The sequence below is a fragment of the Pleurodeles waltl genome, chromosome 3_1 (assembly GCF_031143425.1).
Source record: "Pleurodeles waltl isolate 20211129_DDA chromosome 3_1, aPleWal1.hap1.20221129, whole genome shotgun sequence".
Lineage (NCBI taxonomy): Eukaryota > Metazoa > Chordata > Amphibia > Caudata > Salamandridae > Pleurodeles > Pleurodeles waltl.
Window position 1 is genome coordinate 650,015,773 of NC_090440.1, and position 26,217 is coordinate 650,041,989.

Sequence of the window (26,217 nt, forward strand, 5' to 3'; positions counted from 1 at the left end):
AAAAATGTTTGACTTTGTTTAGAGGAGCAGGCGGGTACTAGGCCATTTTTGTTTTTTTGGCAATGTTTCTAAGTTTTAAAAGACAGTAAATGTAACTGGCAAAAATAAAAAAAAGATCAAAGGGGGCGCCCATCAAAATGTCAAAAGAAGGTTCACCTTCCACTGGGGCATTACAAATGGTGTAGGAATAAACGTATGTCAGTCCCTTCAAAAACGTGACCATGGTCAGGGATTTGTGAGGAGCTGGCTGATCTGAAAGGCAGAGAAGTGCAGACAGGACAGCATTTTATCCTTTGACAGTGCCCACTGCACAACCGAGAACGACTAGTGACAGAAAAAGAGTTCTGATAGGAATGCTTTCAAAGGATTTATATTCTGCCCTACACACAATGTGACAAATCGGTGTCTGCTCCGGATGATGGAAGAGTTTCTGAAAAGGCAAATGAGACAGCAATATGTTAATCACCTTCAGTGGCAGTTGGAAAAAGCTCAGGTGCCCCGCCCAATCACCAGCAAAAAGTTGGAGGCTCTGGAGTTTGGGGTGCAGAACCGGTCTCTCCAACTCAGAGGGTGTCCAAAATGAAAGGAAGAGCATGGGCACAGGGTGAGTTGCATGAGGTCTGTGTAACACACCCTTCTCAGCCAATCCGGGAGATAATGGCTTGGGCCAGATCCTGGTGAATCTTCTTCAGCAAACCAGCAGACCCACCAGGATGAGAACCATAAAGACTGCCACTCCACTCCCGAAACATCAGATTATTATCCAGAATGTCCCAGATCCTCTGAGGCAGAGGAAAGACTATCAAGGATTGTGTGTCCAGTCCTCTTCATATGAATGCTAGCTGAGACTTTGGCAGACTGTTTGAAAAGCCCTAACCAAACGGCAGAGGTGATGTTGCCTGCAGGTGGTCAGATATCTGCACTACTTTGGCCTTATCAGCCAGTCAACTAAGTACAGGAACACAGGGTTCCCCGATCTTCAGATGAGCTGCAACCACCAACAGCACATTTGTAAAGATTCCAGGTGCTGATTTTGAATGGCAAGACAGCAATTGGACAACTGCTAGTTTTGTGGATCCTACCATGAAACACAGGCGTCTCCTGTGTAACTGCAGGATGAGTAAGTGGGAAAGTGCCCTGTAAAGTCGAGGGACACAGCTCAGTCTTCTGCTTTCAGTGCATGAAGAACCTGAGCTTCGACAGCACCTTAAGAAAGGAACAACTTCAAGATGCTAAGTTTTAAACTGGGACAAAGACCACCGTCCTTCTTTGGGAACAGAAGTTACAGAGAGGTGCATCCATGTCATTTTTCTCCTCAATACCAACTCTACTACTTCTTTCTAATGCAGGGCTGCCACCACCTTCTGCAGGATACACAGATAGGTTTTAATTCAGCAATGAATGCCCACATCTAGTACATATAATTTAGAAATGTGTGACTATTTATTCTCTCCATTACCTGCTAAGGCTATCCAAAAGTTCAGAAGCCATTAGCAACATCCACATTCCTCAATTTGAAACTTACAGGGACCATATTCCTTCCATTTTTAAAGAATGAAGCCTCCACGTCTGCACCTAGTCACCATCATCCCTTTCCCTTTCACATTTCATGACTTAAATCCACTAGCTAACTCTCAAACAATAATTTCTAGATTTCTGGTCTGTTTTCAGTTCAGGCTTAAGCTGGTCAGATTAGTTGGCCCCAAACTATTTAGAGACTGTATGACTGCAACTGACATGAAAATACTGAGCCTTTATCAAGTCTTGCAGCTCATCAGGTCAAATTTAGGATTATGCCGGAGCAGACAGTTTCTTTTCCAGAAATCAGAACAAGCAGACCTTTCAGGAAACATCACCATTCTCAATTACAGAATGTCTATGAGCAGAGTGGTCTCAGGCCTCTACATTTAAGCTAAACTGGCAACTCAAACAGTCATGAATGTGTAATTTAAAGGCTAAAAAGTAATGCAGTAAGACGAATCCTTAGAAAACAATTCATACAGCTCTCCATTGGCCACAAAAGTAATATAACAAAGCAGGTGTATTCCGAGAGCAGAAGTTGACCCCTGGCAGTTTTGTGGCATTATAAACAATGTTTAGCATTACCCAACTCAAAGGCATTTATGTTTATTGAACAGAAAGGATGAAAGGCTGAGTGGAATTCTGGGAACCAAATTTGTGACCAACAGTATCAAACTGTGATCCCTGCAATGGATGTTTCAGTCCACACACACAGAGGAGTACTTCAACCTTTACATTCTTTAAGAAGCTTAAATTAGTCATCAGCAGCTGAATGAAAACATTGAGTCTATTTGGTGATTGGTGATTTTGTGGGTAGCAATCCAAGGTACTTTAGGTTCCTCTTTCAATGTGCTAGCAATCTGTCTCTTAGATATCCTTATCCCAGCCCCAGAAACTCTGAATGGGTCCTCAGACTGTTCAATTCTCTTATAAAATTAGGAAAACAGATGTACAGAGCTCACACAAAGTCAAAATGAGAAACATACCCTGTACGCTGAGCCCAGACCCACTCCTTACACTTACCGTGTAGGACATAACAAGGTTTATCATCCCTTCTTTGTCATCACCCTGTCTACCGCTCAGGCTGTACCACTCATCTTCCACCTTGCCTTCCTTGAGTGATTCTGGTATAGTAATATGCGTCCACGCAATACGATCATCCATTGAAAAGGCTCGCTGAGTGAAGAAAGAAAAACACAATTGGTGATGCTGTTCTACTTGGTAAAGCCCACTGAAATTGGGAAATGCATTCTATGTTCAAGAAATTAAAACTCCATGTCCTCACTCAACAAAAGGAAACAATCTAATCATCTTGAAACAGAATTTTCATCTTTAAATACAAAAACAAGCAACTAGTCATGGAAAGAGGAGGAATGATCAGAGCTAAAGTGCCATACATCTTATAATCTTGTGAGTTAAACGAAAAAGCCACTACCGCCTTTCTCAGATAATAGCACTGAAAACACCACTGCAGCACGTAATGTGGTTTTATAGAGAAAGGCTGGAATGTGGACACTGTTCGTGACAAGAGACGTGCTGCAAAAACACCACAAAACAGAGAGTTCTTGGAGCAGTGATAACATAGGCCTAAGAAATCTTCAGGTGACTTGAATATAAGAAAGGCTTCCCTTTTTCCATTTTAACTGACTTTTACATATAAAGACAGATGGAAAATCAATTCTTCTGTCTGTATTTATTTTTAAATGTGAATAAAAACAGAAATTAAGTTGTTTTTTTGAGTGATTCTGAATGCTGGCAGTCATGATTGCCCGGTCAATAGCTGTGCGGATTAGTACAGGGGTTAAAACAGTAAACAAGTTTAGTAATAAGGGCTAAAAAGCAGTGGTTGACACTAAAATTTGGATGTTTTCATATAAGTGGATTGATTTATCATCTGTGGGTGTTCACAGGATTGAAATCTCAGGAATTCTCGGAAGAGTGTATATTTATCCATTGAATAAATGGGGAAATAGGTTAGTTTCAGTTTAACTTTTTCACAAAACCCAAAATAAATATGGAACAAATACAGATTAAATGAGCAAATTAAAAATATGGATAAAAACAGAAGGCAGAAATGTTAAAAAACAAATACCACAAAACTGAGAGTCCTACCTATAAGGGAAAGTTAACAAAGGGACGTGGTTTGGTGCCCATGTAGAACGGAACAAGCTCCTGCAAGCTCCCATCAGGCCATTAAACTCGGCGCCCGGTGTTCCAGGCCATCGGGAAACAGCAATCCAGAAGGCCAGGAGCCAGTTGAGAGGTGGCTGGTTGGCCTATAGTGGCGTGTGGGGGAGGCGGGTGGGTTGGGGGGGTGCAGCCTGAGCTGACTAAGGGGAAATCCACGTGGGCAGCCTCAAAATGCGGGCGCGCAATATCGGTCTGGTGACTGCCGCTATGTGTGGCAGCCAAGGTGAAGACCAATCCTCGACGGTCCCGACTCATCACCCAGATTCCTGAGGACCTGGTGCACTAATCATTGTGGGAGTGGCCTGTCCATACTTGTACTAGAGACATGGGTTCCACCTGCGAGATGCCCTTAGGGTGAGTAGCGGAGAGGAGAGCTGACTAAGGGAAATCCATGTGGGCAGCCTCAAAATGGCAGGCGCGCAATGATATTGTTCTGGTGACTGCCGCTATGTGTGGCAGCCAAGGTGAAGACCAATCCTCGACGGTCCAGACTCATCACCCAGATTCCTGAGGACCTGGTGCACTAATCATCTGTGGGAGTGGCCTGTCCATACTTGTACTAGAGACATTGGCTCCACCTGCGTGATGCCCCCTATCGTGAGGACAGGAGAGGAGGAGGCATACACTTCAGTAGGTCTTTGCCGGGTGGAGAGGAGCCACAGAGAGGTACCGGCTCACGCGGTTGGTAGAATAGCCCTGTGGAGACGGGGCAGCAGGACACAGTGGAGAACAGGGGGGCCCTTGGTGGCTGGGCTCCTAACTAGGTCTGAGGCACAGGAGCTCTCACTGGCACACTGCACTAACCCCACCCAACCCTCAACCCCCACAGACATGGAAACCAGGATACACTGTGTACAACTCCCCATTGCACAGGGCAACTACGCCAAGTGGAGGGGCACCAGAACCGGGGAGTGGAGTTTGAGAATCAACCTCACAGCAAGCGCACGGCTGTCCCCTGGGTAAAGTCTGAGCTCACCTGCACTGCGCTGGGGGATGCAGTTACAACCGTTCACCTATTTTAACAGAGATGTATGCACTGCCAGCTGTAAAAAACATAGCTCACATCTGGTGTTTGGGTCCAGCTGCACAGTCACAATGAGTGCTGGGTAGAGGGTCAGGCTGTCTGCAGTCACTACAGCCAAATTGGGGCACAGTTCCTGCCATCTATCGCAGGATGAAAATCCAATTACTCCCCAGTCGCAGGACTTCCAGGCAACTGAGTCCGATGGTCAGCCAGACAAGCTGCATAAAATACTGGCTGCCATTGAGAGATCAAGAGAGACTCTGGAGTCTAAAATAGATGCAGTTGTAGTGGATTTGGGGCTTCTGCACCAAGACCAGCAGAATTTGGCCATGAAAGTGCATCAACAATATGCAGGCTTACAACTACGCATCGTCAATGTGTATCCCACAGTAACAAGTTTGTCAAAACTACTAAATATCTTAGAACAGATTGGATGATGCATAAAGAGGCAATTGCAGGAGTAATATACCCAACATGGGTTTGCCCAAAGGAGCGAAGAAACAAGACATGGAATCTTATCTAGCTGCATGGTTGGCAGAGAAGGTGCTCCCCCACACCAGGCTTTCACCAAGATATTTGCCCTGGACACCTCACAGAGTTCCCTGCATGTCTCCCACCTCTGGGTGATTTGCCAAAACTGGCAGTGGCCCGTCTACAGCAGTCTAAAGATAGCGACAGTATTCTGAAATAGGAAAGACTTGCTGGCCCTCATGTTGGAAAATCATTGGGGGGGTGGGGGGGCTTTTTATACCCAGATTACCCCCTTGACATGCAAAAAGAGACTGTTTGTTGCTGTCAAAAGGGCTCTGCAAGACCAAGATATCCAATATGCTGTACCTGACTGCACTGAAGAACTTGCTTGATGGTAAAACAATTTTTTTTACAGATGCTGCAAGGTCTTGGTATTGGCTGGAGGCTTTCAGGGTAGAGGCAGGCAGGAACACTTTCAACCATATCCTTCACCTAAAAGACAACGGGCACCATGGCTAAGGTAGGAAAATGCTAAACTCCATATGAGGGAACAGAGGGAAGAAGGGAGGGAGGCGACTCTGGCTGCAGTGTTGGCTATGGATAACAAAAGCACTGGAGAGACTCAACAACCCCTGAGGACTTTGGAGATGCCTTGGCACACGAACTAGAGACAATGGAGGCCTCTGCAATGCCAGTACTCTTGCCTCAGTTGGCAGATGACTTTTGACATTGGAAACAAGAACAGAGAGTGGATGAGATTTGTGTGCTACTATTATGACTACTGGGGGTGGTAATGGTGAAGTGGGGCAGAATGCGGAACACGGATGGAGTCTATAGCTTGTTTAACTAAGATGGCTAGATGAGCGCCGGGTGCCATGAAATCTGTGGGACATGTAGGGAGTGCTGGTGGCCCGGCGGGGAAGTAGGGAGTATATCTGATTATCCATACTACACCCCATTCTCTTCTTCTACCCTTAGCAGAGAGGAATTACACACATTTAACCTTCAATAGGGAATAGTTATGGACAGGTGGCAGTTGTTGCCAGTCCTGGAGATTGGTGGTTGCCGGGAGAGTGTCTATGCTGTTAAATTATCACTCACCACATGGGATTTAATAGAAAAACCTTGCAGGCAGCTAGGGGGCACCCAAAATTCCTGTGGAAACCACTTACAACGCGCCAAACACAACGAGACGCATTTACTGCGATGCCGTCACCACAGTTACTGGAACAACTCCCTCTTTCTCTGCCATAACCACACATATGCCGAGCAACACACATGCTAAGTTAAGGTAGAGAAAAAGGGAAAGTGCATCGGGAGAGGATGCGCTCAGGTAAATGGGGCTGGAGGTAGTTTTTAGGGCTGGGTGGGTGGGGTGAGGGTGAGTTATTTTTTTAAGGGGCAGGGTGGGGGGTGTCGGGTAGTTATTTTTTTTAAGGGTTGGGATAGTTATGTTTTTAGGGTGGGTGGTGGTGGGTCGGGGTAGTTATTTTTTTTTAGGGCAGGTGAGGGGGTCGGATAGCTATGTTTTTAGGGCGGGGTCGGGGTAGTTATGATTTTAGGTTGGGTGGGGGGGTCAGAGTACTTGTGTTTTTAGGGCGGGCGGTGTTGTGGCAGTAGTGTTTTTAGGGCAGGTTGTGGGTGTCATGGTAGTAGTGCTTTTAGAGCTGGTGGTGGGGTTCAGGGTAGTAATGTTTTTAGGGCAGGTGGGGGGGTCGGGTAGTTATGTTTTTAGGGTGGGTGGCGGGGTAGTTATGTTTTTAGGGCAGGTGTGGGGTAGTTATGATTTATGGGCTGATGGGGGGGGTCGGGGTACTGGTGTTTTTAGGGCGGGTGGGGCGGGGTTGTGGCAGTAGTGTTTTTAGGGTGGGTGGTGGGGTTCAGGGTAGTTATGTTTTTAGGACAGGTGGTGGGGCAGGGTAGTTGTGTTTTTAGGGTGGGTGGCGGGGTAGTTATGTTTTTAGGACAGGTGGTGGGGCGGGTAGATATGTATTTAGGGCGGGTAGGGGTGTCTGGGTATATATTTTTTTAGGGAAGGGGAGTCGGGTAGTTATGTTTTCAGGGCGGGTAGGGGGGGTGGCATGCTAGAACCATGCATGTCGTTCCCACACAAGCACTAGGCATGCTTTTACAATGTAAAATTGTTGTAAAGGCATGCGTGGAAACAACATGGTCGTTGTTCAGGCATACGTTGTTCAGGCATGCGTGGTTCCATCATACATCCCAATTCCTGTGAGGATGAAGGATGAGAACACGGGCTAAACTGTGGTGTCAGTAAAGGAGACACTAACACTTAGATACGGATCATTTCTACATACATATTCCTGACATGGAGTATTAAGGGCCTGGGCTCGGTAATCAAAAGGTACAAGGTCCATCCATACTTAAGAGGAGGTATACTCAAACAGCATTTCTCCAGGAAACCCATTTGACACCGCACGGAGCGGCAAAGTTACAAAGACGCTGGAGAGGTTAGCTATACGCCATTAGTTACTCCTCATGTGGCAGGAGGGTATTAATATGGGTGAAGACAAGGGTTCCCTTCTAGGCTACTGAGATTGATAAAGATCCAGAGGGCAGATATTTCCTTTTTTCAGTAGGCTGGATGGCCAGAACTTACACTCGGTTCTAATTATGCCCCTAATGTGGACCAACAAACCTTCTTTGAAAACTTGACAGTAAAACTGGCCACAAAAACAGCAGTGTCATGACTGATGGAGGCATGGGGATGCTAACTGTATACTGGACACAGCACTGGACCGTTCCCAGCCTTACTGTCTGCCCTGATAATCCAAGTGGCAGACTTGTGCAAAATGGCTCCAGGATTGACACATTGAAGACCTTTGACAAACGTGTCACGCTTATCACCGGGAACACTTCTATTCCGCACCACATGACCTACACGTTCAATAAGATATGTTTGTGGCTTCTAGACTACTATCCCTGAAGATCACCCACACTGAATAACCTGGGACGGACAGCATCAGACCATAACTCCTAACTGACACATACAAAAGGGCATGCCCCATCCACTGATCCCCAGTTGGAGACTCCAGAGCATACTTCTCTTGGACAAAACTTTCCAGGAACAGCTGAGGCAAGTTATTATTGATTTTTTTTTGTTAGGAAAACTGGGGATACAGCCTCTTCACCGGAGGCAAAATGGGAAGCTTTTAATGTAATGGTCAGAGACCACTGAACTGGAGCTGCAAGGGGAGTCAGAAAAACACAAGGCAGGGAACTGACAGCTCTGGAGCACACCATTAGGCAGCTGGGGATAGAAGCTGTCACTAACCCAGACCACACTGCATAATATCTGAGAGGGAAAACTATGCTACCCAAGTGGAGTGGCTCAAGAACTTTTGCAATTAGGATCATATGGCCAACAACATGCAGAAAGTGACACACATAGGCAACTTCTAGCATGGCTTGAAAACTCGGGCACGAGAGGGGGGGGCTATTTACAGAGGTTAAAGACTTAAAGGGACACATCAGGTATTCACAATATAATATCAACAGTGTTCCTCGAATCTAGCTCTACAATTATTTTTTCTCAATGGAGGAGGGGCAGGTTGATAATCTGGTTTAATAAAACGCTTCTCCATATGTTCACTCCACCCTTGTAAACCCTCAGAGCGAGAGACTATGAAGGCCAGAGGGGTGGCAATGATAGTGAGATGCTCCCATTGACAGTGACTTGCACTTGAGAATGCAATGCCAATTTTTTGTATGATCGTCTTGATGGGTGATGTGCTTTGGCTTAGTGAACAAATTTGTATTGTTACAAAGCATACTATGATCTGTGGCAACTGCCAATCCTGTGATGCGCTGAAATATACATTTTTTACAACATGTATGACAACTGATAATTAATGAGACAGCTGATATCCTGTATTAGAAACTGCACTAGGACAATTAAAGATACATCTTCTTCATGAAGATGTATATCAATAAAAACAAATATAAAAAAAGGGAACTACAGCAAAACTGAACATCTAGTTTCGAACTAACATCTAGCAATTTAGGCTTACACATTACAATGAGTCAGCATTTCAAATGGTGCATCATTCTTAGGTAAGCCCAAGAGATATAGCCAGTTTTATATGAGATACTAAAGTAACCTCACAAATATACTAAAAACCATAATTTCAGTGAAATACATGCGCTCTAGAGGCAATAATATGAAAGGAACGTAGCGATCACCGAGCTCTATCACTGCAACTCAAACCACCCCAAAGCCTACCAGGCTATCAGACTTTCTAATTACCCGCCTAATTACTCTGGGGGACCCCGAGATGAGAAGTTGCAGACTGGACGAGTGAGTGTTGGGCTTCGGCGGCTGAGAATATTTGTGACAGTGGCTAGCATTGGTTCAATGGAAGCTGCAGCTGCACTTCTAGGCGCTGCAAGACTGACCCAATTAAAAGCAACTGTACACCAGAGGAGCCCAGAGGGGGATTCTTTGTGGAGGTTGCTGGGGGTTTGGGGCCTGGATGCACATATTTTCCATGGTACTTACACATGCCCGGCTGCCATGTGTGCAACACTAACTTTGGCGATTCAAGGTGCCCCGGACCTAGAAACTGACAAACCATTGGTGCAATACTGGTTTCCGTTATTGCTGAAGGTGATCAAGGTGGCCACCTAGGGGCAGATCTTTCCATCATGGAAGGGGGCCGCGGTGCACAACCTATGCAACTCAACAAGATGGACAAACATGTAGTGCCAAACTCCATCCTGGCATCTGAAGTGGGTGTGCGGAGCCCACCGATGATCCACAGGAAAGAAGGGATGTGCATGGTTGAGAGCCCTCATTGGGAGAAATAATGGCACCCATAAAGGACCTGAAAGGCACAATAGAACCAAAACTGGATGCTGTCACAACAGACGCTGCTCTCCTCCAGGCAGACTGTCAGAAAATGTCCAGTAAAGAGAGGGTAGTGAGAAAAATATGGTCTCCCTACAAGCAGCCACGAAGTCCCTCGAGGAGAGGGTCCAGCACCTAGTGAAGGAGCCTTGAATTAAGGCAGCCAAACTAGACAACCAAGAAGGAAGCACCAGACGCAGTAATTTCCGAGTGGTGGGAGTGCCTGAGAAACCGAAGGGAACAAGAGTGGACCTCTTACTGAAGAGGCTCTCCCATTTTTTCTTTTTTTTACAGTCAACTATGCGCACAGGGCACTGATCCCTCTGCCAAAACCAGGTGCACCACAGAGAAACATCATTGCATGGGTGTTTAACCTAAGAGATCGCAACACGATTCAACAGGCATCCCGGGTGAAAGACTAAGTGCTTTTTGAAAATGCAACAATACATGTTTTTCCCAGACTTCATGCTGCAGGTGCAACGGCAGAGGTGCAGCTTCACAGAAGTTAAGAAAGCCCTACACAAGGCAGAACTGAAGCATATGGTGTTTATTCCAGCCAGACTTCAAGTCATTGCTTCGGATAGGGCATGGCACTTTGAGACGCAGAAGAAGACATGGGATGGATGGAAGACCTCAAAGAGCCAGAGACAGGGCGCCTTGAAAGAGAAACGACAATCCAGTAGCCTGGGCTCCTGGCAGGCAGAACATCAGGAGGAGGACACACCTCAGACGTGACTGAGACAGTGAGATGCGAGTAACCTACGATCTGCTCTGACTGTACATTGGCTCCGAGAAACTGCTACAGTAATCGTTTACAAGATATAGTCATCAATTGCCATCACCTGCTGCATGGCAATGACACAGATGTTTTTGTATTAAGGGATGTTATGTTGGCTAACTATTTTCTTTTACAGGCTTCTTCAAGCCATATGCTTGTTACTGATATGTTGTTGATGGGGAGACAGGCATTTAGAATTTTGGGGTGGTGGGCAGGTCGAAGCCTGCTTTGCAGGAGGGTTAGTGGTTGGGGGAGGGTGTTGAGGTATTGTATGTTTCAATTCGAGTTCAGTGTAACACCGTTTTGTTTCAGCGGCGAGCAGTACAAACAATGGATGCTCAGTGTGAGATTGGGCAATGGGGTGCAGTCAGTGCGTGTTACTTTTTCCCATGTAGGTATGGTACGGAGGGACAGTCCATCTAACACCTCTCTAGTGGAGAGTACACCACACTGCAACACTTTAAAGGTCTGGGGAGCAAGACCAAGATGACTATGATTCAACAATATCTAAAGAAACTCCCATGACAGTATTGGTGCAGGAGATCCATCTGAAAGGTTATCGCTACCTGGTACTGGATAGGTTGGGCTTTACACTGACATGCAGGCTTTACGACTGATTGCAGGGATGTGGAGATATTGGTTAAAAAGTCACTCCCAACACACATGGTATGATCTCTCCGGTAGATTTCTGGTGCAGACTGGCAACTGGTGCGGGTGCACGCTGAATCCCTGCTCTGCCGATATCCCGCAAAAGATGCGCACTCCAACTTTACCAGAATTGCGCTCCGTGATAGTAAGCATGCCTCTAGGTGTCCTTATCCTGAGGGGGGAAGGGGGGGGGGGGGGGGACTTGAATGCAGTAATGGACCCTACAATTTGGCAGAGCACAACTATTTGAGGGGGATAGCAGGGTCTCATGTACCGGCTTTCATAGATGCTTTGGGATTGACTGACTTGGGGCGAGAACACAATCCCCATGAGTGGCAATATATTTACCATTCGGCAACACACTCCAGAAACTCACAATTAGAGTAGACTATCTTCATACAACATCTACGTGCACATAGATTTTGCCAGGCCTAACACAAGGTGAGGGGCATCTCAGACCATTCGCTTGTGGAAGCTACATTCTGTGGTCAGACACACACACAGGACAGTGGCAGTTCTACATCAATTAACCCCTGGTATTTCAAAGACAGGACTAAGATATCACAGCTCAAGGGAGTGGGGGAGCAATACTTCCAAGACAACGAGAATATGGTTGATTCCAATAGTATCTTGTCAGAGGTGTAGGAAAGTACAATCTTGCCTGGCATGTTACCCCCATTTTCACTGTATGTATGTTTTAGACCTGTGTCAGGCAGGACCCCAGTGCTCATAGTATGTATATAGTATGTGCCCTGTATGTGTTCCCTGTGTGGTGCCTAACTGTATCACTGAGGCTCTTCTAACCAGAACCTCAGTGTTTATGCTCTCTCTGCTTTCTAAATTTGGTACTGCAGGCTAGTGACTAAATTTACCAATTCTCATTGGCACACTGGTACACCCATAAAATTCCCTTGTATACGATACTTAGGTACCCAGGGTATTGGGGTTCCAGGAGATCCCTAGGGGCTGCAGCATATTTTGCCACCCATAGGGAGCTCAGACAATTCTTACACAGGCCTGCCACTGCAGCCTGAGTGAAATAACATCCACGTTATTTCACAGCCATTTTGTTCACTGCACATAAGTAACTTATAAGTCACCTATATGTCTAACCTTCACCTGGTGAAGGTTGGGTGCCAAGTTACTTAGTGTGTGGGCACCCTGGCACTAGCCAAGGTGCCCCGACATCATTCAGGGCAAATTCCCCAGACCTTGTGAGTGCGGGGACACCATTACACGCGTGCACTATACATAGGTCACCACCTATGTATAGTGTCACAATGGTAGCTCCAAACATGGCCATGTAACATGTCTAAGATCATGGAATTGTCACCCCAATGCCATTCTGGCATTGGGGAGACAATTCCATGATCCCCCGGGTCTCTAGCACAGAACCCAGGTGCTGCCAAACAGCCTTTCCGGGGTTTCCACTGCAGCTGCTGCTGCCAACCCTTCAGACAGGTTTCTGCCCTCCTGGGGTCCAGGCAGCCCTGGCCCAGGAAGGCAGAACAAAGGATTTCCTCTGAGAGAGGGTGTTACACCCTCTCCCTTTGGAAATAGGTGCGAAGGGCTGGGGAGGAGTAGCCTCCCCAGCCTCTGGAAATGCTTTGAAGGGCACAGATGGTGCCCATCTCTGCATAAGCCAGTCTACACCGGTTCAGGGATCCCCCAGCCCTGCTCTTGCACGAAACTGGACAAAGGAAAGGGGAGTGACCACTCCCCTGACCAGTACCTCCCAGGGGAGGTGCCCAGAGCTCCTCCAGTGTGTCCCAGACCTCTGCCATCTTGGAAACAGAGGTGTTGGGGGCACACTGGACTGCTCTGAGTGGGCAGTGCCAGCAGGTGACGTCAGAGACCCCCTCTGATAGGCTCTTACCTCTCTTGGTAGCCAATCCTCCTTTCTTGGTAGCCAAACCTCCTTTTCTGGCTATTTAGGGTCTCTCCTCTGGGGAATTCTTCAGATTACGAATTCAAGAGCTCACCAGAGTTCCTCTGCACTTCCCTCTTCAACTTCTGCCAAGGAACGACCGCTGACTGCTCCAGGACGCCTGCAAAACCGCAACAAAGTAGCAAGACGACTACCAGCAACATTGTAGAGCCTCATCCTGCCAGCTTTCTCGACTGTTTCCTGGTGGTGCATGCTCTGGGGGTCACCTGCCTTCACCCTGCACTGGAAGCCAAGAAGAAATCTCCCGTGGGTCAACGGAATCTTCCCCCTGCTAACGCAGGCACCAAAAGACTGCATCACCGGTCCTCTGGGTCCCCTCTCATCCTGACGAGCGTGGTCCCTGGAACACAGGAACTCTATCCAAGTGACTCCCACAGTCCAGTGATCCTTCAGTCCAAGTTTGGTGGAGGTAAGTCCTTGCCTCCCCACGCTAGACTGCAAACCTGTGTACTGCGTGATTTGCAGCTGCTCCAGCTCCTGTGCACTCTTCCAGGATTTCCTTCGTGCACAGCCTAGCCTGGGTCCCCAGCACTCCGTCCTGCACTGCTCAACCCTCTGAGTTGGCCTCCGGCGTTGTGGGACCCTCCTTTGTGACTCTGAGCCAGCTCTGGTTCACAAATCTTCTAAGTGCCTGTTCGGGTACTTCTGCGGGTGCTGCCTGCTTCTGTGGGGGCTCTCTGAGTTGCTGAGCGTCCCCTCTATCTCCTCCTCCAAGGGGCGACATCCTGGTCCTTCCTGGTCCCCAGCAGCACCCAAAAACCTCTACCGCGACCCTTGCAGCTAGCAAGGCGTGTTTGCGGTATTTCTGCGTGGGAACACTTCTGCAACCTTCATCGCGACGTGGGACATCTTACATCCAAAGGAGAAGTTCCTAGTCTTCTTCGTTGTTGCAGAATTCCAAGCTTCTTCCATCCGGAGGCAGCTTCCTTGCACCTTCATCCGGGGTTTCCTGGGCTCCTGCCCCCCCTGGACACTATCGCGACTTTTGGACTTGGTCCCCTTGCTTTGCAGGTCCTCAGGTCCAGGAATCCATCTTCAGTGCTTTGCTGGTGTTTGTGGTTCTTGCAGAATCCCCCTATCACGACTATTGTGTTCTTTTGGGGGAAGTAGGTGTACTTTACTCCTACTTTTCAGGGTCTTGGGGTGGGGTATCTTGGACACCCTGACTGTTTTCTTACAGTCCCAGCGACTCTCTACAAGCTCCCATAGGTCTGGGGTCCATTCGTGATTCACATTCCACTTTTGGAGTATATGGTTTGTGTTGTCCCTAGACCTATGTTCACCTATTGCAACCTATTGTAATTCTAGACTGTTTGCATTACTTTTCTGACTCTTACTTACCTGTTTTGGGGTTGTGTACATATAACTTCTGTATATTCCTTACCTTCTTACTGAGGGTACTCACTGAGATACTTGTGGCATATTGTCATAAAAATAAAGTACCTTTATTTTTAGTAACTCTGTGTATTGTGTTTTCTTATGATATTGTGCACATGATATAAGTGGTGTAGTAGGAGCTTTGCATGTCTCCTAGCTCAGCCTAAGCTGCTTTGCCATAGCTACCTTCTATCAGCCTAAGCTGCTAGAAACACCTCTATTCTACTAATAAGGGATAACTGGACCTGGCACAGGGTGTAAGTACCACAGGGTACCCACTATAAGCCAGGCCAGCCTCCTACAGGAGGCATATACTTCCAAGACAACAAGGATACAGTTGATTCCAATAATATTTTGTGGTAGGCATTTAAGACTGATACGGGGGCGGGCGCTCTACCAGACGGTGGGAATAAAAAAAAAAGATCAGCGGGCTGACTTGGACACATTGGAAAGGGAGATTCAAGAACTAGAGCATAGGGCCCTCACGCAGGCAGATAGGGATGTGGCTATAGGCTTCACCTCAAGCAAAGTGAGTTCAGTGAGATTTCAGAAAGGGTGGCCAGGGCTACCCAGCGTAGGTTATACAAAGTGGGAAACAAGGCTGGTAGGTTGCTTGCGTGGCTGGAGAGAAAGGATTGTGGCTGGAACTGGGTGCTGGAACTACGAGATGAGGAAGGTGTGTTCAGTGGGGTCCGCGACCAAGATTGCGGACATCTTTGCATCTTATTATGAAGAGATCTATACATCCACCTCTTGGGTCACAGTGGAGGACTGTGGTGAGTTCCTCAAAGACCTCAAGGTCCAAACTATGCAGATAGAGAGGCCCTAGACTGAGACCTTTCAGAGGGCGAGCTCCTGACTGCCCTAAGGACCCTACAGTCCAGGAGGGTGGTGGATCCAAACGGCCTTCCGGTCGTAATGTACAAAGTAGTGTCCACCAAAATATCAAAGTATATGTTGGCAATGTTCTAAGCGGCATTGTGTGAGGGAGACTTGCCATTTGACCAGCGCACTGCAACTATTGTGGTGCTCCCCAAGAAACACAAGCCCATGACTAAATGCTCGCCATATCGGCTCATATCTTTATTGAACTTCGAGGCCAAGGTGCAGGCAATCAGGCTTCGCAAAGTAATAACCATGGTAATTCACCAGGCACAGTCCGTATTAATTGGATCAAATCATGACTGTATCCTTTGGTGGATGGGGCACCAGTATTGCCATGAAGAAATGCAATACCAGTGGAGTTTGAGGGCTTTACCTATTTGGTCATATATGTCACGCAAGATGCCTCTGAGTTCCAGAGACGGAATGTGTATGAAATTCTTGACAGGTTCCATTGAGATGTTGGTCACTGGTGGACACTGCCACTTTCCCTGATGGGTAAGGCTGCGTAGTATAAAATTATGGACCTGCCTCGATTTTTGTATGTCCTAAAGAATAAACCATTCCCTGTGCCTCGTTTCAGAAAATGGAACAGGAGGTCTGCCTTCTTCTGTGGGACCAAGGGAGTGCTAGGATAGCTCTTCACAGGCTTCACAGTGGGGTATATGATGGTAGCCTGGCCATACCCGATCTCTTTAAATATTATTGAGGCTCACAACTCGTAGTAATAAATGAGTGAGTGTTTGGGAAAATAACGTTTCACCATCATCAAGGATTTCGCCAAACCACAAGCAAAGGCCAACTAAGACTTCTCCATCCCAGGACCTCTGTAACAGATTAGCCACCTTGTTCAATCGGAAAATCAAGGATACCTACAACAATTTAAGACCCAAAGACACTCCAACTCACCAAAACCACCCCAACTCTGATCCACTGAGCCCCCACAGTTTCTGCACGCTTGGACCCCCCTCACGACAGACGAGACTTGCTCCATCATGTGCAGCATCCACTCTGGATCTCCCACTACATCTTCAACAAAGCCAGTGCCTTGATCGCACCCGAGCTCCGCAAGACCATCAACTGCCCTTAGAGTCGGCCACTTACCGCCGAGGACTGGACACACGCTGAGATCAGCCCACAGCCAACCACACGGATCTCAAGAACTAGCACCCCATCTTGCGGCTGCCTTTCCCAGCCAAGGTCGCCGAAAAAGCAATTAATGCTCAGCTCCGCCAACACATTGAGGACAACATCCTGGACATCTCCCAGTCAGGCTTCAGACCTAATCACAGCACCGAAACCTCCCTTCTCATCACCACAGACGACATCTGCTCTCTCCTCGATTGTGGCCAAACAGCAGCCCTCATCCTATTGGACCTACCGGCCGCCTTTGACACAGTGTCTCACTGCACCCTATGCACCAGACTCCATGCAGCAGGCCTACGCAGCAAGTCCCTTCGGTGCATACACTCCTCCTTGACAGGAAGAACACAGAGTCAGCCTCTCTCCCTCCCCCCACACCTGTCAGAACCTACAGAAATCAGCTGTGGAGTACCCCAAGGATGCTTGTTGAGTCCCACACTGTTCAACATTTACATGGCCCCGCTCGCCCCAATCATCAGAAACTATGGATTGAACATAGTCTACTATGCTGATAACATCCAGCTGATCATCTCCCTGACCAAAAACCCCACAATGGTCAAGAAGAACTTTCAAGACGGGATAGAAGCAGTCGCTGCCTGGATGAAGGAGAGCTGCCTTAAGCTAAACCCGACAAGACCGAGATCTCATCCTGGGACGACTCCTGGTGGCCCTCAACACTTGGCAGCCCCTCCCACCCTTACAAACCACGCATGCAACCTCTGCATCGCTCGCCTCAGCGCTCACCATGACAAACAGGTCAACTCCGTCACCTCCACCCGTTTGTATTCCCTCCGACTCCTAAGGAAGATCTTCAGATGGATCCGAAGTGACTGCTGCAAGACCGTGACACACGCCCTGATCAAAAGCAGACTTGACTACGGCAATGCCCTCTATGCCGGAATCACCAAGAAGAACCTGAGCAAGCTACAACAAATCCAGGATGTTCCTGCCAGACTCACCCTGAACATCCCCAGCCGAGAACACATCACAGGACACCCGAGAGATCTCCACTGGCTCCTCGTCAAGAAAAAAGGATCAACTTCAAGTTGTACACGCTTACAGAGCCCTCCACAACCTTGGACCCTGCTACCTCAACCACCGCTTCACCTTTTACTCCCATGTCAGACCTCTCCACTCCTCCCAGCAGTCGCTCGCCACTGTACCCCGCATAAGGAAGTCCTCGGCTGAAGGAAGATTTTTCCCCACCTTGCAGCAAAATGTTGGAACATCTTGCCTCTCCACCTCAGGCAGTCGCCATCGCCACCTCAATTCAGGAAGGACCTTAAAACCTGGCTCTTCAACTGAATCTTTGATGACCTACCCCACAGCACCTTGAGACCCTACGGGTGAGTAGTGCACTTTAAAAATGTTGGATGATTCATTGATTGATGTGTAGATCGCTAAGAACAAGCACTCCAGGTGGATAGGGAGGCAATGGGTCCAAGAGACTACCTTGCGATACTATATAGAAAAGGGTTGAGAAATACTCTATTGATACACACTCCGAAAGTGGTGGAGGTGTGGTCAGCAGCCTTAAAATTCCTGGGATAGGCAGAGAGGATGACTGAGAAGACCCCCCCCCCACCCCAGCCCTGTAACACGGTGAATTACTTTCGGGGTGGGTAGCTTGAAAGGCTTCCTCATGTTGGGGGCTGCTAGGCATTGATCGGGTTGGGGGACATTTGGAAGGGGCCCCTACCCTTCCAGTCGTTTCAAGTGGAGTTTCAACTCGCAGACTCTAAATACTATTGCTATATAATGATGGTCCTCGCCCTAAGGGTACACACATACTAGGGGGGCTACAGGTGGGGGAATCTTCCCCCCCTTTAAGATTGGCTTCTACGTGACCCAATGCTACAGAAGGCCATTTTCCCAATACATAAGATTATGAACAAAGCCACAGACATACTGGGCTCTCTTAGGGATCGTTGGGAAGAGGCAATGCAGCGCCCCAGGGTAATGGCAATAAGACAACAGACAAAAACGCACACAGTCTGTTTGGAAAGACAAAAAAATGTAGGTTATTTCATGATATGATGTGCTTTCGCTAAGTAAGTACCCCTACCAATACGCATTCTGCTCCCTTCCACTGCCCCTTAAGCCCCTCTCATGTGTCCCGCTTGTCATATATGGTATTTGAACATTATATGCCAGCCTGATTGTTAGGAAATCTGAAGCATACTCCCCCCACCGCCCCAAACTTACAGACCTGACTATGGTGCCTGCCTCATCTCCTTTGTTACAGAAGCACTGACCCAAAGATAGCAGTGAGCTTTCTGTTCAGTTTATTCAATGGTATTTGAGTTGGTGTCTCAAAATAGACAAATTACTTTGATTCTTTTTTAAAGGAGGGGGGGGGGGATAGAGGTCGTTTATCTAAATACTCAATTGCCCCAATTTTCGATGTAAGATTTTGCTACAAGAGGTATGCTTTTATGGCCCAGTCTATTTCAACTGTGATGATGGAACCCTAATAGTGGCTTTAAAATCATCCTAAAGCATGCAAGACTGAGTTGTGTACAGAAACTTTATTAGAGGAATTTAAGGTCCTCAGGGCAGCTGGTTTCCACCCTACTAAGCGAGATTAAGGGGAGCATGATCTAAGTTAGAAATTACTGAGAGCATGGCAGAGTACATAGAATGCTGGAGTGAGTGTGTAGTTAAAAAAAAAAAAAAAAAAAAAAAAAAAAACTGTCTATTCTAAAATATGAGGAGTGAACACATGAACAAAAAGGAGTAATCTTAGAGATACTAGTTTAAATGTCGCCAGTTGTCAACTATGTCCAGCTTGTTTTCCCTTTCTAAGGAGGGCCGACACTACACCTGCCCCTGAATATATGTTTGGGTTCTTGCTCACTGACTATGTCCCATGCCAAATTGAAGCCTTTATCCACTATATCCCCTGGGGGTTGCTTTCAATTTTTTTTTTTTTTTTTTTTGTAAGGAACAGAGAAAAGAGTCTCGTGCCACTTTAGGGGCATATAACTTTAGCATGGTCCCAGTGGTTCCAGTCCTCTGGATCTAGAGCTTTAGGTAACAGCATTCTTTATCTCTAGTTATAGCCTATGGGGTGAGGGAGTTGCAAAGTATGGTGACACCCGCAGTTTTGCTCACTGAAGTAGCCCAGAATTGGAGGGGTTATTTTGGGAGGTGCAATGCCAATGTGATCCCCCCACACCTCTATGTCAAAAAGGTGTGACTCCCCACTGCAGGCATGTTCATCCCCAAGCTTGCTCCTCAAACCGGAACACCCCCACCCACCCACCCTCGGGACCCTGTGCATTCTAAGGGTTACCTAATATGCAGAAAACCATTTATCCATGTCATCTCTCACAACATAGCTGGGCACCACGTTTTGTGGTATATGGACTCTCACCTCTCCAGCAGATACTGAGGGTACGCTTCACCATTGTTGCTAGAGTCTACTTGCTTGGCATTCTCCCGTCCAGAGTGGAGACTTAGCTCATGGGCCATTCTTCTGTCTTCCATGACCATTTTCTTCTCCTTCAGGGCCAACTTTGTTTCCTAAAGGGCCCAGGTGGCCTCCTCCAATGCTCTTTTTGAAGCAGCCTCCTTCATTGCTGAGTTCAGTTTCAATCTGGCCAGCTGCAGCTTGGTCTCCCTTTCAGCTTTCCTGTCCTCCAGCTCCTCAACGGACAGACCGTTGGAAGGGGGCTCCTCCTCTCTAGGATCCTGCAGGTTGCATCTCCCCTCTCCTTTCAGAATTCTCTGAGCTCAGCTGCAGTGTAGCTCTCCAGTTTCGTGAGCTCAAACTCCATGCTTGCAGGCAGAGTCACAGGCACAAGCAGTCAGGATGGGAGTGAAATTGAAAAATGCAAAAATGGCCAATCAAGGAGAATTAAAAAAGTTTAGTCTTGTATCAGATTATTACGTATATGGGATTTTAGTGTTACACTAATCACTGTATGGCACCACACACAAACTGGATCCCACCGCTCCTGCCAAAGTGAACTTGGGTTGCTGGTTGGGGGGGGGGGGGGTTGTGAACGCTTCTCAAGCACCAGCCACAATCCCTGTCAGGGTAAACCACACAAAGTCACTAAATTAACCTGTACTTAACCCTCTGGTATCTTGGCACAAAGCAGTTAGGCTTAACTTAGAGGAAATGTGTATTGTGTTTATGCAGAACACACACAGTAATAAAGTGAACACAACACACACAAAAAACACCACTAATTTAGCAAGATGGAGTAAATTTTAATAAACTTAGTTGACACCAAAACAACAAGAATCCTATCACTAGAACAGGAGTTATTAATTTTAAAAATGTAAGTGAAAAACAGCACCTGAAAGCATTAAAGTGCCAATGGCGGACATCTAGTCACTCGAAACCAGGTCAAAGCCAGATGTTATGGTCGATGGAGTGCACTTCGGATACAAAAAGTGGATTGAGCCTGCAGCGCTTAGCTTCAGATTTAGAAACATATTTCAGGGAAAATGTCTGAGAAGTTGAACTTCAGCGGGGCAAGGCAGCTGGCAGCGCCTGAGGAGGAGGAGTCGACATCAGGGAGCGCTGAACAAATCTGCAGTCAAAATGTCTATGTTCAGACTTGGGCCTGCATTTATACTTTAGAACCGCATTTGCGTCATTTTTTGACGCAAGAATGGCGCAAATGTGGTACTAAACAAGTATAAATATGGGCCTAGGTCTCTTTTATGCAGTCGAAAATCTTCAGCGGAATGATGATGCAGGGTGTAGGTGATGAGGGCTCCACGAGGTCAGATACCCCCCTACTGCAAGGAGCCGCTGAACAGGATTTGCTGCTGTGGAGAAGAATGTAGCAAGAGGTGCCATTACTTCAGCCAGCCAGCAATGAACCTTGGGTGGATCAACAAGCATGTAAGGTCCTGGTTTTCTCTAGGTTCTCAGAGCACTTTTGCCAGAAAGTCCCATGTTTTGAATTTAGGATATCTGGGAACCTTGCGCACCACGTCTGAAGGGCCAGAGACACAAGGGCACAACTTGGAAAGTCAGGACTCACTCAAGCTGGGTCCAGTGTTCCAGAGGCTCTGATCTGGAGGTCGGTTAACCTTCCCTTAGAGTGACTCTGGAGGTCTAGAGTTCAAGCAGGTCACCAGCAGCAAAACAGTCCTTTGAAGACACAGGGCAGGCTTCAAGAACTAGGACAGTCAGTCCTCTGAAGTATACAGCAAGCCAGAGGCAGCAGGGCATTACCCCTTGAGTCCTTCCACAGGTTTAGAAGTGAACTCAAGAGAGTGTTCGAGACCCCTACTTTTTAACCTGGGGCCCACTTTGATGTGGAGTAGATGTACGGAGTTTGCTCCAAACAGAAGTGTCTAGAATTTCCTTCCTTCTTGGAAACAGGCACCAACCAAATGGATAGCACAAAAAAAGTCAACTTTCTAAAAGTGCCATTTTCAGAATTGTGACTTAAAATCAAACTTCACCATTAAAGAGGATTTCTTAAGACATCAAATATGAGATTTGTACCTGTTCCAAATCAAATGTGATCACTTATTGAATGTAATAAAGTAACCCAAAGATGTCCTATGGGAGCAATAGGCCTCACAGTTGTGAAAAACAAATGTGAGTTTATTTTTTTTTTTACTACCAGGACACGTAAAAACTAAAAGTACACGTCCAAACTTTGAATTACAATGCACCCTGCCCTACGGGCTGCCTAAGAACCACCTTCGGGTGACTTACACTTAAGAAAAAGTAGGCATAGCAAGGGGGTTATTTTGACAAGTCAAACTGTCAGTTCAAAACTGCATACAGGCTACACTGGCAAGACTGAGACGTGTATTAAGGGGCTACTTAAATGGGTTGCACAAGGAGTGCTACAGGCCCGCTAGTTGCATTTAGTTTACCAGCCCTGGGTATATGGTATACCACTTCACTACTGACTTATAATGAAGCTAAATGTGCCAATCAGGTGGGAGCCATTTTTGCCATGTTTTTGGGAGTGAACACATGCACGTTTACACTGGTTGGCAGTGGTAAAGTGCACAGAGTCCTTAAAAGCCACTTGAATCTCATTCAGAAAACAGGAGTGGGTAAAGCCAAATCGTCTGGGGAGGTGGGGGGAGAAGTGAAGGGGAGTGACCCTGCAGAGAGGGCCAAGCCCAACAGCATAATTTTCTGTTCCACTGAAAGATAAGGATAGAAGGCTTCCCGTTTTGGTATTGCACTTTGTGCTCTTGTAGGTGGTTAGTAGGAAGTCCATGCGCAAGTGGCAAGTCTTGGAACAGCTGAAGGCCTCTGAAAATAAGTTCTGCTTTTACTATGGCAATTGGTAAAATGACTTCTCCGTCCTAAAAGAAGCAAACAGGAATAAGAATATCTGGGGTGTTTTCAAAATGGATTGAAATGAACATAGTTCTGTGCATGAGGCACAGCAGAGGTGGGGTGCTAGAGGGCAATTCAGGATGGTCTGTAGCAGTTCTGAGGTGAAGGTCTTAATATCATTCTTATCCGTTGACCAGGGGATGCCTCTGATGCAGATACTGTTGCATATGCTTCTGTTTGCAGGGTATTCTTGCTTTATTTGCAATTCAAAATGTTGGCCTTCTAGAATTTGAACCTTGCATCAAAGCATCTCCCGGCCCTCTGAACGGATGTCAACTGATCGCTCAAGAGCATCTACTCTGCTGCCCAGTTTTGAGATATCTTTTCAGACTTCATGTAGACAAACGTAGAAACTTTTTGATGGAGACAATTTCAGTGTGTATCCATTTAGTATTGTGTTATAGGGGTTGATGCAGCCCCTCCAAGTTTTTTGTTCGTGTTAATTTTTTAAAACATTTTTTGGCTGGTGCCCCTTATCGTACCAACATTTCTGCCAATGATTTCCTCCGGTTACCGTTTACCCCTAGCAATCATGAAACGAGGGCAGTGGAAGGCCTCGATCGTGGCCAATCATGAAATCTGCTAGTGAATTAGATTGTGTGACACAAAACATGCTCGAGCCAGTGTCCATGGGTTGTGCACCCAAGGAGCCTAGTGTATTCAGTCTACACTACTCATCTATGGAGCCCACTGGGCAATCTACGGGTGATGGATAGTGAGAATCTCTTAATACAGCTGGAATTGCTGCACAGAAGAAGACCCAAATTGTGTAATGCTCTTAAGTAGTTTGCTGTGTTAACCATATAAAGACACCAGTCAGATTGTGGTGGACAGCATATCTAACACGTATTAGTCCACATACAGCTCTATCCCTGAAAGCGTACTGTGGCACAAAACAAACACAGTGGCCCTAAACCCCACAGCATTCTCTAGTTGTGCATCCCTGCAGGAACTGCAAACAGTGTTCAACAGTTCCAGAGAGGGTTAGGAATCAAATGAAAAGGAGTGGACCGGAGGGCTTGCCTATGTGGTCAGATAACAGTTGCAAATGAGTTCTGGAGGAATCAGACTAATTTGACTCAGTTTTTAGCAAGTACTGAGTTCTGGGTCTGTAAGGGCCATGCTGAGATAAAGAGGTGCACAAACCATGGTCTCGGAGGACTTTCGAAACCACTTCACAGCAAATAGAACGCCTATGAGAGTCACTTTCCAGGTCCCAGAGTTCTGGGTGGACCTTAGCTCAGGCGTGCCCGCAGACCCGGGACAGTCCTCTGGCACGGGTCTGGCCGACTCCACCTCAAATATTCATAAATGTTCAGACTACTCCATTAGGCCCATGGGGTATAAGACCAACCTTTGCCTCTGAACTCACCTCCTTATAGTCAAGGCTAAGCCACTATGTCAGGTGCTCTCTCTGCTTCTCTTCTTCTACCTGGATCTGCAAAGACACTGTTCTGTGCTGTATGGGATGGAAACAGGGCACAAGACACACAGCAAAGCTGTCATGGGCTGCCCTACTCAACTTCTTTTGGCTGGCGGGGCAAAGGCACTGGTGCAGTGCAGGGAGAGCACAGGACATATGAGAGCACAGAGCTCGGTCTCGTCACACTAGGCAACGGCACTGGCATAGGCAGCTCCTCAAACCTGGGGGGGCACTGTTTGAACTCTCTGCTTTACTCACACACCATTAGTCGTTGCTCCCATCATCATAAGGCAGGATGCAGCATCCGGACAGCTGGGTTCAGTCCCCAAGATGGTTGCCACACATCTTCCCCACTCGTGCAATAGCTTGTGAGTTCACAGATTCTCTCAAAGCATCACATCCCCAGGGCTAATAATCCACCAAAAGTGAGCTGTGGACCCTGCAAATTCCAGACACTGTACAAGCAGGCAGGAGCTTTAATTAGGGAGTGCCTCCTATTCCAAGCCCAGCTTGGCCACGCCCCCACTTTTTTCTTTATGAAATAATTTAAGGTCAAAGCAAGCCTGACATCGAGGTGACTCTGCCTTTCTGAGCTCTAATAGCAACTCTTCTTTTTTGTGGCTGGGATCCAATTGGTCGGCCTTCCGACTTTTACAGGTGGAAATGTGAGGAGGGTTGTAGTCTTGGAGCGGAGTCTGAATCCTCCAGGAAACTACAAGATCTAGGGGAAATATGTGCTCGGAGCTGGATGTCCTCTCTGTGATCTAATGTCTAAAGGCAAAATGGCCATGGCATTCTGTGATGGTATGGGACAAGCCAACCTTCTCTGTGAGAGAGGCAATCAGTGACCTCTCCAAAGCCCCTTGGGTCTTACTCTCCAGCAGCATGCGAGACACCCCTGGATTTCCCAGAGTGCACAGGACCTCCGTCTGGGCCTGTGACAAGGATTGAGTCTGCTAACCCTTGTCCTGAAAGATGTGCCACTCTGGGAGGCACACCAGAGAGCGGACAGCTGTTGCAGAAACTGCAGGCAGTCCCACATCTCAATCTGGTGATAGGGATTTGCCATAATCCTACAGTCATGTAAGGAGGAGACAAACTAGGGAAGCAGATTTCTTCACAGCCCATATGCAACAGAGGCAAGAGAAAGTCGAAGAAAAGTAGGATGTTGATGAGGATGGGACAAAGAGAACATCCAGAAAAGTGTTGCAGTGGAAACAGATCAGATCCTGTGCAAGCCTGATGCTGTTAAAAATAAAATAAAAAATAAAAATAAAAACGGTTGTGGTGGTGCCCAGTTAGGATGCGTGGAGATCAGAATATCTAGTAGGAGAACGAGTGACCAAGGTGGCAGAATTGAAATCCTAGAGAACCTATGGTGCATGGCTCATATAAGAGTACTGGAATTCACTGTGGTTGCCACTGACACTTTAATCACAGAGATGGTAGATTGCCCTCCAGATGTACATAATCCCTGAATGCTTGGGGCAGTGAAATTGCTGTCTTTATGACCTGATGCTGAGGTGGGCAGCACGCATGAAGTAAGACTTACGGAAGAATGAAAAGTCTGTCTTTTACCAGAACTGGAGCTCTGCAACGCAAACAAGGACAGAA

The 26,217-nt window shown here is 47.1% G+C and overlaps 1 protein-coding gene across 2 annotated transcripts in view; it reads right to left on the reverse strand.

Annotated features, from left to right (window-relative positions):
• TOLLIP (toll interacting protein) overlaps positions 1-26,217 on the reverse strand; it is a 199,891-nt gene that overhangs the window by 101,627 nt on the left and 72,047 nt on the right. For both annotated transcript variants that reach the window (XM_069223148.1, XM_069223149.1), the window contains exon 4: positions 2,545-2,697. In XM_069223148.1, coding sequence (XP_069079249.1) covers positions 2,545-2,697 — 153 coding nt within the window. The remainder of the gene's footprint in view (positions 1-2,544; positions 2,698-26,217) is intronic.